Genomic DNA, 17,528 nt, shown 5'->3' with positions numbered 1-17,528 from the left:
CTAGTTTAGTGCTGAATTATGGCAAGGTTGACTAAATGAGGCCTTTTAATAATACACTATTATCTTTCTGCATGCATGGTCTCTAACCATAGCCAAGAACAAACAATTTACGGGGCTTCAAAATATCTCAACCGATTTAACTAAATGATTGGGAAATTCAGGTACAACATGAAAATTTGCTTGTTCCAAAACAAAGCCATTGGGTATGGTAACATGTCCACCTCTTTGATAAAACATAAACCACAAAATGCATTAAGTCAAAAATATGAATTCGTGGTGCACATTACCACCTCGGTGTTTCCTTCTCCATCATCCATCCCTGTATTTATGCTGATTTTTCTGATCACAACCAATAACAATCCCTATTTTTCTTGTTCAAATAATATATATAAGATTTTGTTTGTTTCCCTAGTATAATAACATACTATTACAGGTTTGTGTGCAGAAGTTGTACATAATTATACCGAACAATATACTCATAACTGATAATAATGTTAAGTGGTAATAACTTGAAGACGATAATTCTCCTCCTCTGCAATAAAGATAGTACCAACACTGTTGACTGCTATACCAGTGATGTCACTGAATTGTCCTCTTTGACTTCCTTCTGTTCCCAGCTTAGTAATCAGCTGGTGGGTAGGGCTGAACACTGTGACACTATCATCAGGATCAGTGATTATAAAATCATCAGGAGTAAGACAAATGGACCATGGATTGTTACAATTTATCTTCTTAATAAAGTGACCATCTTCACGAAACACAACTATTCCTCCACTACTACACCAGTCAGTCAAATACACTTGGTCACTGCTATCCACAGCAATATAACGTGGATTCTGAAACTGTCCTGGTTTATATCCTCTAGAGCCAAATTTAAATAAAAAACTGTTGTTGTTATCAAACACTTGAACTCTACAGTCCACCACATACAGTAATCCTTTACTATTAAACGTTAGTCCTTGGGGATTTATGAACTGACCATCTCCACTGCCATGAGAGCCAAAATTTGATAGGTAGTCTCCTTGTAGAGTAAACTTCTTCACCACATTTTCTTCGCACTCGCTGACTGCTATTACATTGTGACCTACAGCTACACCTACAGGATTGTTCAGTTTACTATTTCCACTTCCTTGACCAAAAGTTCTGATCAATTTCAAGCTTTTATCAAACATTACTACATCATGATTGTCTCTGTCTACCATGACAACATCATCATTAGCAGTGGTGGTAACATTTCTAGTACATTTAAACTTCTTCCCTCCATACTGTGTGATCAGTTGACAATTTTCTGCTTCAATTTTAGTGTAGTCTCTCAATGTTGTTGTCACTCTAAAACAATACAAAATTGTGTTAATCAATAATAATTATAATACATAATGTATGCATTACACAAAAAAATTACACTAGTACCATAACAACAAGGACACAACTAATTTTGTGATTTCAGAACAGTTAGTAAACCAGACACTCATACATGGTGTAGGGGAACAAGTCTAATTTCCTGATAACAAATGGTATGGTAGTACTGTTTAAGTAGGGATCCCCTTGAAAATTTTGCACCGCCAAAATGTCTGCCTTTAAAAATCATCTTAGAGACATTTTACACTATGAAAATTGCCTTTACAAAGTAGTACTAGTCCATATAATACATAATATATAAACAAACAGTTACAGGTGGCTGGATATAGAATTTTAAAAATCGCCAAAACTTGAATTTTAGTCTGCTCACTGCCTGCCTGCCTGTCTGACCCCAGTCGCAAGGCTAGAGGCCAAATGAAGCAGCGCACAGCCACCATTTTACGCCACATAACAAACTCACCAGTGGGATGTGCCTTTTGGGGTTCTGACGAGCATAGGCCCTCTGCACCTTGTCTTTTCTTTTATCTTCAATCAAGCTGCTTGTCTTCTTCATCCAACGAATCCATATTGAAGTGTTAATTTTCTGTATCAAGACTTTCTTTTAGTCCAGCGCCTAAGCCAAATATTCGTTCACTTTTTGATAAAAGCACCAATTTTTTTACAGAGTATATGGAGCGTGCACTAAGTGTTTTAAGAAGGGGAGGCACGTAAAAAGTCCTCAGGAACACCCCTTTTTGCACCCTGACAAGAAAACTATTTGTTACTGTTACTATTAAAAATCAATCATGTTTCTATCAAGTTAACTGCTGGGCCTAGTATCATAGTAGTACAAAGTGTACAGCTGGAACATAATAGCCTATTAGTAATCTATAAAAAAACAAATAGTTTTCTCACCTAGGCAGTAAACAAAATCACTAAAATTTCCATTTGCAGGGATTCTGTTAAAGTTTTGGACCTTCAATGCTGACGATTGTGTAGTACTATGTACAAGGATCATCCTGATGTGTATCGTTTCTTTATTAAAGGGGTATAACAAAAGTTATTTAATGCTAAAGTCACAGGTGGATATCTCAACAGAAAACCATGAACTACAGCAGTTCAATTATCAAGCACAGAGCTTGAACAAAAGGTCCCTTGTCTTTATACTGGGCACCATATGAAAGGTAATTAAATTTCTAGTTTAATGAAGGCAGTTGCAAGTTGTTTCAACATCTTGTTCTCAAATTACAGCGCTTTCAATTCAATGTAATATAGCATAAGCAAGAAAAGCACAAGGATGTGTCATAAGGTACGTCTTAGTGCTCAAAATCTCACTTCATTGGAACCCAGCTCCTTTATGCTTATTTTGAGCATTATCACAGCACTAAGAAATACCTTAATACTCATCTGTGTGCTTTTCTTGCTTATGCTATATTACACTGAATTGAAAGCGCTGTAACTTGAGAACAAAATGTTGCAACTGCCTTCATTAAACTGGAAATTTAATTACCTTTCATATGGTGCCCAGTATAAAGACAAGGGACCTTTTGTTCAAGCTCTGTGCTTGATAATTGAACTGCTGTAGTTCATGGTTTTCTGTTGAGATATCCACCTGTGACTTTAGCATTAAATAACTTTTGTTATACCCCTTTAATAAAGAAACGATACACATCAGGATGATCCTTGTACATAGTACTACACAATCGTCAGCATTGAAGGTCCAAAACTTTAACAGAATCCCTGCAAATGGAAATTTAGTGATTTTGTTTACTGCCTAGGTGAGAAAACTATTTGTTTTTTTATAGATTACTAATAGGCTATTATGTTCCAGCTGTACACTTTGTACTACTATGATACTAGGCCCAGCAGTTAACTTGATAGAAACATGATTGATTTTTAATAGTAACAAATAGTTTTCTTGTCAGGGTGCAAAAAGGGGTGTTCCTGAGGACTTTTTATGTGCCTCCCCTTCTTAAAACACTTAGTGCACGCTCCATATACTCTGTAAAAAAATTGGTGATTTTATCAAAATGTGAACGATTATGTCAATTTTAAGGGCTTATGTACTGCACTATTTCAGTAGCATACTTAGATGCCACAGAATTATTTCAAAGCTGAATTTCAGAAGCGCTTCAGTCCCAGCACTACTATAGAAGAAATATACTAGCTAGATATCTGCCTACAACTCCGCAATTGGGACCCGTTCACAATAGGTTCGCGACCTCGCCCATGAAATAAAGATTGGACTAATTGCGATAGAGTATGGAGACTATATGCACCTCTTAACAGTCTAGCTATTTACTTATCAGTAAATAAGATGACGTCACCCCAGCCCTTATTGGTCTAGCTAGCTGCACACCCCTTGGCTGACTTGAGATATACTCTAATACAACAGTCATGTAAGATATTCTAATAGAACAGTCATGAGTTACATTGTAGCTAATTGTGCTACAACAAAAACGGCATTACCAACTATTTAACACTTAAAAACGAAAGACTGCTCTATTAGAGAGTTTTAAAATTGTTTTGTCATAAATCACAAATAGTTGTACTGAGAGCTTATTGATGTGTACAGACAGCTTTATTGATCAACCAGTAGCTTGTCTAACTAATGAAATCCATACAAGTGCAAATTATATTCATATGGTTATAAGTGTCATTTAGTCTGGACTATGTCGCCACTATTATCTTAAACAAGATTCATAGTTGCAATGAATTCATTAGCCCATATGGTACTACTAATAATACTCTAAATGTCAAAGCCTACAATTATTCTTTGAAGGATTGCTGTGCGCTGTAACAAAAATAAATCTAAAAATGGGTGACTGCTTTATTAGAGTAACTCAAAATAATTGTGCTCATATCAGTAGCAGTTATACACTTACAATAACTTTTTTTGCTTTGACGTATTGAGTGGTTAGATGGCTGTTTATCTAGCTAATGGAATCCCTACAATTGTAAACTATATTCACACCGCTACTGGTGACACGTTTGACTTCTATAATGTGATTCATTATTAAAGGAAGTTTATTAGTCCCTATGATGTATATAGCACTGTACTAAGTGTTTCTGCTTAAAAGCAGTCTTGAAAATGCTCTGTATAGTACCAAAATCCATAATGACTGTATTCACTGACTCTAATAGAGCATTCACCAAATTCGCAAAATTGTTATGTTATGGGAAACAAATTAGTATTTAAAAAATAGTTAATTTAAAAATGAAGTAGGGATCTATGAAATAAAAAGTAGTGAAACAAGATATGAATGATGAATGCTATTACAGCATAGCTCGATGGGAAAGTCCCTATTCACATTAGTTATAACACAATCATTTTGTTCAGTCCCAAAGTAGTGGTTTTCCCATCAAGCTATGCTATAATAACATGCATCATTCATCTCTTTTTTCACTACGTTTTATTGCATAGATCCCTACTTCATTTTTAAATTAACAATTTTTTAACCCTTTAAGGACCAAAAATTGTGCACATAGTCTACCCTGAAAGCCCACACGTTTTATGATTATTGAGCATTTAGTGTTTTTAAAATATATAATAAGTTTATAGCATTGACAAAGCCCCTACAAGTGCTCAATTGTATAACAAATTATACTAAAAGACTCGCCTGACAATAATAAACAACATTATCTAACTTACCAAAGTGTAGAACCAATGTCTTAAAAGCACTAAGGTGAGTTTCAAACACCTACACGCGATCGATTTCTTCATGACACAATCAATAAAAACAGTTCGCCATTTTAGTTTTTTAAAACCGCATCACGTGATCTTGCATATCAAATTATTCGCCTCTAAATAGTGAGCACTCTGAGCTTTATGTATATGTTAAAGCATAGCCGCGAGTGCTATATGAAAAATAAAGTACTCGGCGCTTGGCCTCGATGCTAATAAAGCACGAGGCGAAGCACTCGCGGCTATGCTTTAAATGATTTATGGAACTTTCTAGTCGTGTAGCTTCACCATACACTAGGACTCGTAATTACTTATTAACAAGCGTTGCACGAACTTTTAGCAGCCTGAACGCACACAAACTAGTTTAACAAAGTAACTCACGCGTATTTCACCATAGTTTGGCATAGTAGACGTTCATCGCGTCTTTTGGCAGGTTTTGCTCGCAACCCACAATCGATTCCATTGTGAGTCACATGGTGAAGTATTTCCGTGATATCTCCAGGACTTGTCCGTTTACATTAACAAACGTAACAGCAACGTTACCTTCTCCCACCCATCATCGAAGCATTTAGGTATGTCTATAAAAGCAATCCAGTGGTGGAACTCGTATCGGCTGGGGTGATTGATCACTCAGCTCGGCGAGGCTATCAGCCTTCACCGGCTTGGGTGATTAGTCGTACTGGCGCGAGCCCCGTAGGCTATTAGCCTACACTAAGGCACGTGGGCAACTGTGCTTTATTGCCCACAAAGAGTGCTTTATTGCACCGCAAAGAGTGCTTTATTGCGAATAAAGCACTCTTTGCGGTGCAATAAAGCACTCTTTGTGGTCGATGAAGCAGTTGGCCGGCTGAGAGTGTGCCTTATGAAATTTAAAGTACACTTTTTCCTTTGATCTCGCCCACGCAAAGTTCTATAATTGAAGTTAATACGATGAACACAGCCAAAGTTATGGAGCGATTTCTACAAGGTTAGTTTTATTGTTGTGTAAATATTAAATGTTTGTACTTTGTTAGGAATTTTACACAGGCTTAGTTTTGCGTGATAAGTTGGTCTTATATATCAAAAGAATCGCCTATGAATGGCGAATACAATGGCCCCTGTTTCGATCTAATAGCTTCATTTGTTGCGGAGTTATAGCTCTTTGTTTACTGCCAATAATCTTGGACGTAATATTACGGCGCTGGTCTTTCGAGCAATACCTACTTTGGACGTAATATTACGGCAGCGGTCCTTAAAGGGTTAAAATACTAGTTATATTATACATGGTAATTATACGTTTTCATGTTTGAGGATGTGGGACACACGCTGTATGTTTATTGGTACTTTACTTGTGCCTAGTTAATGCTCTGTATCCTTAATAAACAGGGAATTACTTAACTATGCAATATATTTTATAGTTATAACGCACGTACGAGGGATATGACTAAAATATACGCACGACTTCCTGAGAGCACACAGCGCTTGAGGGAGAGTGCATATATTTTGTCATTTCTAGAGTAACTGTTATATTCTACACCCCAGTAGATGAAACGATTATAGATAGCAATTTATAAAGTAACAGCACCTGTTGGAGATTGAAATCAGTAGAAATCGTTGATAGATTAGGTTTTTAGACTATTTAATGGTGCCAGTCATGATTACTCGAGTTATCCATAAAGGAGAGAAGAGTTCATCGAAAATCCTTTTTCTTACTCAGGTGAATAATTATTGATTAATTGAGGCACTTGTTATTAGAGACTTGTTTACTGTTTAGATAAGGATTTTGCATAATGTACCATACATGGTAAGCGTAGCCACAAAGCATGGCATATCACTTATATACCACATTGTATGTATATCAGTTACCACATTGTATGTATACCCCACATTGTACGTATATACCACATTGTATGTATACCCGGCAAAGCACTCGTGTCAATGGTATAACTATTACATAAACCTTAGCTAGGTGATACATTTGTGTGCAAACCAAAGAAAGATTTAATAAACATGTGTTCAGAACAAAATAAAAAAGTACGAAGTTAGTGATTGTACATACATTAGCCTTTACACTACTGCCATGCAAAAACAACATGTGACTTAATTTGGGAAAACTGTTGATCTACGCACATCAATAAATTGTGAGATATGCGATTTTAAGCATTTCAATCCAGTATAGCTTGGGAAGGTCAAAAGCTATGAGTTTGAAATTTTCACCGTGAATGCAGCCAACCACAATGTTTATTTTCACTTCAATCCATAGCAAGCCAGCTATTGATGTAACCATGATTTTGAGCACCTTTTTTCACACTATAACACAAGTGCTTCACCATGGGTGTATGAACAGAAAATGGCCAAGTGGGTCATATGGTGCTTCAAGCCCTAACATTGGGCTCTCAAGACCACCTATGGCACTGAAAATTAAAGAAATATACGTAGAAAATATCTGGCCAACTGTCCAAAGGTGTTCATGTCTCTGGTCTCGTGTTTCAGCTGGCTAGTGACATTACAAGGTGCCGGGGCATTCCCAGTGGTTGGCACACTCCACTCATGACAAGTAGCCTGAACAAATCAGAGGCATGGCTGTGGTACAAATGCATATAGTATTGGTGTGGCTATCCATTCATGGTGAAAAGTGAATTTCACTGGTGTATGCATAGATCAATGATTATCAAAATTTGGTCACATATCATGCTTCAGTATAAACATTTATATATAGCAGTGCCATTATATATCAGTAGGTCTATGAAGCCTGATCGTTCACATTGAGAATGATGTAATCATGCAGACAACACTCATGCGCACACTGAACACATGTAAGTGTGGTCTTTAACCACTGAACAACTAGAATGGGCGATATACCGGTATTGTATCTCCAGTAGCCTATGAGGCCTTTAACATTGTTTTAAAGGTATTAAACGTCTACAAAACTGAAAGGGAAGACCGTTTATGAAGTATATGAGAGTGACCATACCCGTTTTTCAGACTGTCGAGAAGAAACCAACTCAGAGCAAAGTTTAAGTATGCGGAAGTGTAATACAGACGCTTTTACTTCTTACGTGTAAGATGCTTTTACCATTTAATGATTTTTCTCACGTGGGTGCATACGGACAAACATAGGTAGATAGGTAGGTAGACACACACACATACACTTTTCCAAAAACAATTTCAGTACACCAGGTGCGCGCCCACAGCCGGCTTTTGGCCAGCTGTGGGTGCGTGCCTGGTTTAATAAGAGGAGACATGCCCCTTGAAAGTTGAAGAAAATTTCCTTCCCTGATGGTCTACAAGGTCAATAAACACCTGGTAAACCCAATGGGAAGGTCATTCACAAAGACTCTGAAGAGTTGCTATACCTATATTTCAAACCACACACTTCAAAGCATACAGTACTGCTCAAACATAACGTCATCTTGCTAGGAGTGCAAGCGATTAAAAAACTCGCTAATTAAAGGACATGGCACCTGTTTTGTTTGTGAGTATTCATCCTGTTTCATTAGGGATGAAAACTCGCAAGTGAAATGGGTGCCATGCCCTTTAATTAGCAAATTTTTTAATCGCTCACACTCTTACAAGAAAACGTTGTGTTTGAGCAGTACTGTACCTACGTGGAGGTTTACAATGGGTACATTTCATTTAGCCTGCGTTTTTCACATGCTGGCTTCTTTTACCATGTAATGGTTTTGCTAAAGTTGGTACATATGGGCAAACACAAGTATGTACATAGATAAGTACACACATCTTAGAAAAACTTTCAGGATACCAGGTGTGCCTATGCATAGTTTGCCTGCAGTTGGTTGTACATTAAACGCCTGGTTCAAAAATTAAAAGAATGTGTTAATATAATATCAGGTCGCAGATTCACAAAAACTTACTTAAATGGACTTCCTGGTATTGGTTCTCCTGCCACTAACACAGACAAGGTGTGGACACCACAAACTCTGGGAGTATATGATACCTCAAAGTGACCATATCCAGTATCTTTGATTGTAGCTGGTTCATCAAGGTGAGGTTTACCATGGTAATGAATTTCAACTGTGATACAATCTACAACGTTTGGTACCCCTTCACCATGTGAATTATTGGCTTTAAAAGAAAAGGTGGCTGTGCTGTTCTTCTTAAAAGGAAACATGCATTTCATGTCATTTACAGTGCACTTTTGTATATCAATAGGTGTAAACATTCCTAAGCAAGATAACCATTTCTTCACCTGATGAATGCCATAAAATTGAACCTTTTCTTGCTCATGAACTGCTGGATTTAGTTTTGTATTGGCCATCATTTCTTTCAGTTTATTTCGTCGCTCCAACATTGATCTCTTCATAGCCAACACATCCTTGTTAACACTTCGTTGTAGTTTGTCATCGATGAAATTCCAGCAGCTCTTCAACTGGCATAGTAAGAAACACAGTTCATCTTCCTGTACTGCTAAGCCTTTATCCTTTCCCTCTGTATCCTGGGTGATCTGTTGTTGTAACTGTTTCTTTCGTTCATCCAGGGAAACATGGAGGGTATGAAAGACATCATTCATTCTAAGCAAGTTTTCTTCTTTCCTGTTCTTTACGTCTTGTCTTTTGCTCTTCACTCCATTGATAGCTCCTTCTACTTCATCTATTAGTTGTTGGATACCAGGAAGAGCTTCCTTTAGTATCTTTTTCTCACCATCTACAACATCAGAGATCACATCATAGTCATGGTCCTTGTGTTTCTTGATGATGCAGTCTCGACAGATCAACACATCTTCACACTTGCAGTACAACTCAAGTGGTTTGGTAGGGTGGATGGGACACATCTCAACCTTCTCTGGTAAGATGGATGGAATATCAGTAGCACTTCCTTCCCTCAGCTCATCCATTGAACGCAGTTTGTGAGCGCTGGTGGCTTTATATTTTCGATGTGCCTTCTTACAAAAGTCACACAAGAATATAACACACTCGCTACACGAAGAAACTGCTGCTTCACCATCTTCGCAATTTTGACATACAGGCGTGACCTTCTTACTGCTTGCTTGTTCTTGTAGACGCACAATTTCTACCAGACGAACGGCTGAAAAATGCGATGGTAATTCTTCTACTGCACGTGAAGTGGATAGCGAAACTTTTCCTCCGCACAGTGGACATTCGACGTCACGTTTCGAAGCCTCCAAGTAGGGCAATCGACCCAACCATTCTTTAAGGCAGTCAGTGCAAAACGAATGAAGACACGGAAGTATCTTGGGATCGTTAAGGAGATCTTGGCAAATTGCACAGGTGAGTTCTTCTTTCACGTTTTCCCAGTTAGTTGCCATGTTTTTTCGCACTGTACCTAAGTTTAGAATTTTCTGTATAAGGATACTATTAAAGCAAGGTAGTTCCCCAGCTGTTACGGATATCTAGGAGGAGCGTTTCATCAACTGGTAGAGCGGAGAAGATCCCAGCGCCAACACGTGCCAAGTACCTTACTACTCTCGTGACCCAAACTCAAACCCACAATTACATACATACATGATACCTAACCTAACCTAGTACATAAATGAAAGTCACAACAGTAATCTAACTATATAGAGTCAGTCAATCCTCGACACCAGCCACCTTCGCGTTCAATCCAGAGAAGGTACGACACACTCACGTGAGCGTACAGGATTTGTTATTTTAAAAAACAAACTTTAGGATGGTATGGTTTCATTGAAAACTTTAGTGGTGCCAATTGAATGTTTTTCTTTTAATAGTGCAGTGATCCCCACTGGTTTCAGACGTCATCACGTGATGAAGAGCTGACCGTACGAAATAGATGGTAAATGGTAGCAATGGAAGAGAATAGGCCGCCCCAGACTAGGAAGAGAATGGCACATTCAAGGTCTGTAAGTCAAAATAGTAACATGAATTCTCTTTGATAGCGCTTAAGGCCCCTATTTGGTGATTATTAGTTTCTCATCCACCGCCCGCATCCTTCTTAAGCTACCGCATGGTAAGCCATTATTTACTCTGCGCATGCTCAGAAGAACACGTGATACTAAACTGTTATAATTTTTGTTGATGAACGCTACAATGCACTATATATCACCAGAAGAACTGTCGTTTTCCTTAGCAAATTGCTGCAGTGCCAGTTGCAATCGTGCTCTATCGACTTCATCAAAGCAGACTTTCAGTTGACTGTCGAAAAACAACTGGCGATCACAAAAAATAAAATCAGCTGGTGAAGGAAATGTTTGTAGTAAGAAAGAAAGACAATTTGGACAAGGTCTGTACATCAGTGTGTTAATATTATAAAATAATGGCCTAATGGTAATACCCTCCCGCCCGCATCATAATAATTAGAAAGGCTGGATGAGAAACTAATAATCACCGAATAGGGGCCTAAAGTATGTTGTGCCAAAATATTTTGAAGGCGAAAACTTTCGCTGGTTTCGCGGTTTTAGAGGTTACCAGTGAAAGATTTATCCATTTTGTCCTCCATACATTTCAGTAGCGGGTTGTAATGGTTTCAGCTAAAAAACCCTCTGAAAATATCGCCCCCTAATTTACTTACGATTCATGTGGGTAATAGCTAAGATCGCCAAGAATTATACATTTCATTTTCATTTTATTAATTAGCAAAGCCCCTAAATGGGTAAAACGCTAATACAAAAGTTTATTTAGTTATTATAGTTAATACAAGTTTAAAATCTGCAAGGGATAGGTTATTAATGTTATTGATTTGGAGACTGTTCCATTCAAGTATCGTTTTGGGGAAGAAGGGAAATTTGTAAGTATCACAAGAAGTTTGAATGTGGTAAAATTTACAAGGATGATTTGATCTAGTTAATGTCAGTCTTGCGGGTGAGGGTAAATATTGTTCAGGTATTAATTGAAGATGATTTACAACTTTGAATAGTAGGATCAATCTAAGATATTTACGATGACTTTGGAGTGTTGGCCATTTCAAATCATTTAGCATGGTGTATTATACTAGACAGATGCTAAAGCATGTGGGGGCAAGCCTGAGCTATGTTTTATTCGATGTTTGATTGCATATAGCTTAAGTTGAGTAAATTTAGCAATACATTAGTGATCTCCTATACATTGGTGAAAATAGCTAACGGGTATGCAAAAACATATTTAGTGATTTTGTTAATACATCAAATATGCCTAAAATAGCAGTTATCAACGGAAGGTAAACTGTGCGTTTTGCGTGCATGCTTAATATGTAGCTATATGAAATTAAGAATGTGCTAATCAAAAGGTTGCAGGTTCGATGGTCAGGCTGGGTTCTCTACTGTTGTTTCCTTGAGCAAGAAACTTTACCTCCATTGTTCACAGCCACCCAGTTGTTAAACTGGGAACATATTGAATGAATGTATCTATGTAATCAAGGCATGGCTGAAAGCAGCCTGCTTGGCTTATGCTGTCATCCCTGTATAAACAAACAGAAACATTAAATTTAATTTAGTTAACTGAAAAAGCTTTTTTTATCTGTAGAGCAAGGTAAGGCTGGAGAGCAATGGCGGATCCAGGATGGGGCATAATGCCCCCCCCCTCCCTTCAAGAAATTGCATACAAGATCGAGATACTCTAATAGAGCAGTCGATTACTCTAATAAAGCAGTTCACAATGTTCATGAGGCAGTGTAGCTTACCTATGAAGCTATAAATAGGATTTTATTTTACATAACAGACGTGATATATTTGGTAAAGGATAACTAGCTATTATTGTTGTGACCTTTTTTTTTTTTTTGGTCTTCAACTGTTTTTCAGCAAGGTTCCCCCCCTCTTTCCAAACTCTGGATCCGCCCCTGGAGAGTATATTAAGTATGTGTCCACTATAACCGTATTGACCATGAGGAAGACGATAAATGGACATTATTGGAAGTATTCAGGAGATCAGTATTTCTTCAGCCCTAGACAACTCCTGCATGAAACGATTATTATATTATGACAGTGGTTCATGTATAAATGCCTAGAGTAGGTTAAGAATTTACTCAATGTAGATGACATTACTTAGCTATTAGCTATAATATAGTCTATAAATGTGAGCAGTTACAATACATAATATTATACTCAGTGGCGTAGCCAAGGGGGGGCAAGGGGAGGCATTTGTCCCCCCGTCACTAAGTGATGTTTTTTAAAACTTCCGTCACAAGCTTTCCAGTAACTGACACGCATCCCAAATTACTGTTTGTGCGCTACTACACGAGTGCACACAACATTCAACTCGTTTGTGAATGGTGAAACGATGCGCTGTAAATAAGGTATGCTCGAATCCCCAGGGGTTCCCCGTGTAGACACTATGCCTTCACCGAACAAAAATATTAGACACAATTCTATATTTAGCCTACACTACTCACGTGATAGTGCATGTTTTTGAATCTAAACAGATGACCCGCTCAAAGTGACTTCGCAAGAGTCGCAACTCAGAAGTGACAGGTGATATGCAATGATGCTACAAACCTACGAGGTGATAAAGTGTTAAATGGACCAACTTTATTTTTCCGAGCCGAGTTAATCACACTGGATCTTCGTACAGTGAGAGGTACAGTGTAGTGGCATGCCAGTTTAATTTTTTTCATTTTGTCAGTCAGTCAGATGATCCGTCACAAGCTTACAAATTCTGCTAACAGGAAAGGTATAGAGTTGGGATTTCGTGCCAATACATGGCGTTTGAATTTCGCCGGCTGAAGTCAGTGAGCTCATCATACTGTGCCAGTGTGCTAGGACTGCAGCACAGACTGTGGCTGACGTAAGTAACTGTGACACATTGTATTTGTACTAAAATATTCACAAATATATAGTTCTACTGGATTGTGGACGAATTTGTTGGAGTACAGTTGTGGCACGTGAGATGATGCTCGATGAAAATATTTCCATTGATAAGTGATAGCTGGTAGCAATCAGTAATGAAGTAGTTATGTAGCTAGTTACATAAGTTGTAACAATACAACACCGTATGTTGGCTAGCCCATCATTGGGTCATTAGCCTTTTGTGCAATTATGAACAACGTCGAGTGTTTTGTGGGGGGTGCCTGCCCCCCCCCCCCCCACCACCGTCTGGCTAGCTACGCCCCTGATTATACTGTTATGGTCCGGTATTATGCATGGTACTGTATCACAAAATTCAGCAATTTTGCATTTTCTGCATAGGCAAATGCCTTTAATTGTACAGAAAGTCTGTGTAGAGTATTTTAAACTTTTCTTTGACATCGCATGAAGTAGTACTGAGCACAGTTATTTCCATGACATTCCCTGGCTGTTTGCACAGACATTTCATGGGACTTCAAGAGAGGAGATGTTTACTAGTTGTTATCCCACTATGGACCACCACCGAAAGCATGTGTAGCAGGGAGTCAAAAATGCTACACAAACTCTGAATGTAGAGAAAAATCTCTGAGATCCACAGACAGCTTGCAGTCTAGGCAAGCACCTGAGAAGCCACACATGCAGCCTAGGATGCAAGATCTGCATTCAACTATGTGTTGATGTTGAATGTAAATTTCCTATGTCTAGAATGGTGTATGATAAGGTCAGCCCATGTAGTTGATCAGCCAGACTAAAAGCACAATATTGTGTTTGTGTGCATATCACTGTCCGCTATGACAGGACAGGCATCTAATGTCACACGTTTTCTTTCATGAGCGCATCAAGTTTATGACGTGAAATGCACATGGTGTGTGGTATAGATAAAGAGTGAGGAATATGTTAACCATACAACTGTCACAGTACACCACTGTACACCAAGTTTGATAAATTCAAAAAAGACTGGTATATGCATGTCAGGAAATTTAAAGTGATGCTTTTCTTCTGTGAAATTATTTGGTACTAGTAACAAGACTGACCTATGCCTGAGTACCTCTTTTTCAAAGCATACCGTATAGCTGGTAAGGTAAGTAAGGGGGTTTCCGGACAGCTGGGTATTCCGGACACTTCGTTTTTAATCCGCTACTGAAGGATGGAATGGAAACCAATCAGGCTATGGTTTGAGTGCCTAAGTACCCCACTTGTGTGCTATAAAATACCAAAGTTTTATCTCGATAGCTTCAAGGATTAGTGAGATTCGTCACGATTTGCTTGGGCATGTAGAATATTTTTGTGTAAAAAACTCTATACGCGTGTTAACAGTAGATTGAGGGCATCGTTCGTAATTCTGAGCGACCATATGCACCAAAAATTGTCAATCACACTATGCACTGAACGGATATATGGTTTAGAGATAGTACAACTGGATTCCAAGCCCATTACCTGCGTCATGTCAACTTGAATGCGCAATCAACACAACCAGCAGCCCGGAGAAGCCTGCAGCAAGGATCCGCTGGGCCAGTAGCTATGCTGTTTCTGTGTTCAGGTAAGGGCTGGTACAGATTTCCAGGCAGTAGATCAAATGTCGCATCTTTGAAAGCGTTGGAAGACAACTGCAAGATCCGAAGCAGCATAACACAATTCTGCTGCAAAAAAAATCGTTGCCATAAATAAAGTAACCAGCCAAACAGAACGCTATCAGTCTCTACTGGGCCGTGGCACTCAGTGGAGTGCAGCAATTCCCATAGCAATGCCAGGTACGCCTACTTTTACTGGTGTCCGGAAACCCCAGCCACATAAATTTTTAGCATTTTCTCAAATTGCAAGTTTAGACCGTTCTTTCTCCTAGTACCCTACACTTTACCACTCACAATTTATACCACTGATAGCCTATTTCATTGGCTACAATTCGACACCAAGCATGTTAGAATCCGTTCTTCCGTTGAGGAGAAAAAATAATTTTCTAATACATGTACAAACTTTGTCCGGAAACGCCTTCCCTTACCTTAATTTTCGAAAGGTTTATATTCGGATATTTCAAAGTGGCCCTTCTCTTCGAAAATAAATTCCCACGTCCGATTACTTTTCGAAAATAAATTCCGACAAGTGAAAGCAACCGTCCAACTTTCGGCGATTCGTTCGTGTATTCCTCGAGTTTTAGCTCAGTATTGCTGATGATAATGGGTAAACTGTATCATTACTGTACCAATAACCAGAAAACGGGTGATCCAGAATGGGTCGTCAAGCGTCTGCTCTAGTACGATAGCTAGCTATGATCGAGCGTGATCGTGCCAGTGAATTCATTCCGCCCGAGACTCCCTCAGTCTTCTTTCCAGTGCACAGGAATGGAGATTATTCCATCAGTAAGTCAGTTTTCGGCAAACATTCACGCATCTTCATAATTTGTGACACGAATTTCCGTTTATTTGAAATTCATCCGGACTTCGAAATGTGTACTCTTCGAAATTAAAATCTTTCGAAATTCTTCTTGTGCAAAAATTTCTGTTTCGAAAATAACCCGCTATACGGTAGTATTTTGAATTGCTTTTATAATTAGGTCTAGCTCATACATTTTTGCTTTATAATATACTTGTGGCTATACAGCTACTGTAGTTTCTATCTAATCCAAAACAGCTAAGCTGTAAAAAAAGTGTGCGGCCCTCAGAAAGGCTATGGTGAAAAAAGATGTGAAATCCAAGGTGGCGGCCAAGAAATGGCTGTGATGGTAGGTTAATGGTAAAAATTTTAATAACAACAATTCAGGTGAATTTGGTGCCGCTTGGTCTTGGCACAAAATTCACCTGAATTGTCGTTATTAAAATTTTTACCATTAACCTACCATCACAGCCATTTCTTGGCCGCCACCTTGGATTTCACATCTTTTTTCACCATAGCCTTTCTGAGAGCCGCACACTTTTTTTTACAGCTTAGCTGTTTTGGATTAGATTTCATTTCTTTTTGTATTTGTATACCCCAAAGCCGGCCTATGGCCAGCTTTGGGACTTTTTTAACCTATGTTTTTTTTTCTTTACTACAGGAAGAAGAAAAGATGAAGTAGATGTACTTTAATATTTTATCAGTAAATGTACAGATTAACATATGTGACCGGATTTGCGAAAGGGGTCTTCCACACACATCCGATTTGCCAACTTTGACAATTGATAACTTCAGATTGGAAAGAGCTATTGCCTTGAAATTTGGGCAGTGGTGGGCACCACTATAGCTGAATACATGGTGAAATTTTCAGGTTAATATGTTACTTGAACACTGAGTTATTGTCTCCAACGTTTACAGAATTGGATGTGTGTGGAAGACCCCTTTTCGCAAATCCGGTCACATATATTGATTACAGAAATCTCCATGGTGGTTTCTTTGTAACTGAACACTCTACAAGGTGACTTCTAATTGCTCTCTCTAAAGGGTGAATTGTTTGTAGCTGAACGATCTACAAGGTAACTTCTTCTAGCTGATCTCTCCACAGGGTGATGTGTTTGTAGCTGAATTCTGTACAAGTGATTTGTTTGCAGCTGAGATCTTTACAGAATGGTTTATTTGTAGCTGAACTCTCTAAAAGGTAACTTCTTCTCACTGATCTTTCTACAGGGCAATTTGTTTCTGGCAGAATTTTGTACAGGGTGATTTGTTTGCAGCTGAACTCTCTACATGGTGGTTTCTTTGTAGCTGAACTCTCTACAAGGTAATTTCTTCTAGCTGATCTCTCTACAGGGAGATTTGTTTGTAGCTGAACTATCTACAAAGTAACTTCTTATAGCTGATCTC

At 38.4% G+C, this 17,528-nt stretch overlaps 2 protein-coding genes and 1 long non-coding RNA gene across 3 annotated transcripts in view; 2 read left to right on the top strand and 1 right to left on the bottom strand.

Moving 5' to 3' along the window:
- Positions 1-345: 345 nt before the first annotated feature.
- On the bottom strand, positions 346-10,455 carry LOC136252868 (E3 ubiquitin-protein ligase TRIM71-like). Its single transcript, XM_066045451.1, has 2 exons — positions 8,878-10,455; positions 346-1,329 (listed from the first exon to the last, which is right to left on the bottom strand). The coding sequence occupies exons 1-2, from the start codon at positions 10,287-10,289 to the stop codon at positions 495-497; spliced, it is 2,247 nt and encodes a 748-aa protein (XP_065901523.1). The 5' UTR covers positions 10,290-10,455; the 3' UTR covers positions 346-494.
- Positions 10,456-10,644: 189 nt separating this feature from the next.
- The window catches only part of LOC136252870 (uncharacterized), a 30,128-nt gene continuing 23,244 nt past the window's right edge, over positions 10,645-17,528 (top strand). Inside the window, exons 1-2 of the mRNA XM_066045453.1 lie at positions 10,645-10,654; positions 10,710-10,837. The gene's annotated coding sequence lies outside the window, so the exon portion shown is untranslated. The remainder of the gene's footprint in view (positions 10,655-10,709; positions 10,838-17,528) is intronic.
- On the top strand, positions 13,303-13,905 carry LOC136252223 (uncharacterized). Its single transcript, XR_010699421.1, has 3 exons — positions 13,303-13,488; positions 13,538-13,695; positions 13,748-13,905. It is a non-coding gene; the product is annotated as an uncharacterized lncRNA (long non-coding RNA).

Source organism: Dysidea avara, chromosome 4 (genome assembly GCF_963678975.1).
Source record: "Dysidea avara chromosome 4, odDysAvar1.4, whole genome shotgun sequence".
Lineage (NCBI taxonomy): Eukaryota > Metazoa > Porifera > Demospongiae > Dictyoceratida > Dysideidae > Dysidea > Dysidea avara.
Note: the sequence above shows the minus strand (reverse complement) of the source record. Positions and strands in the feature narration are given on the sequence as shown.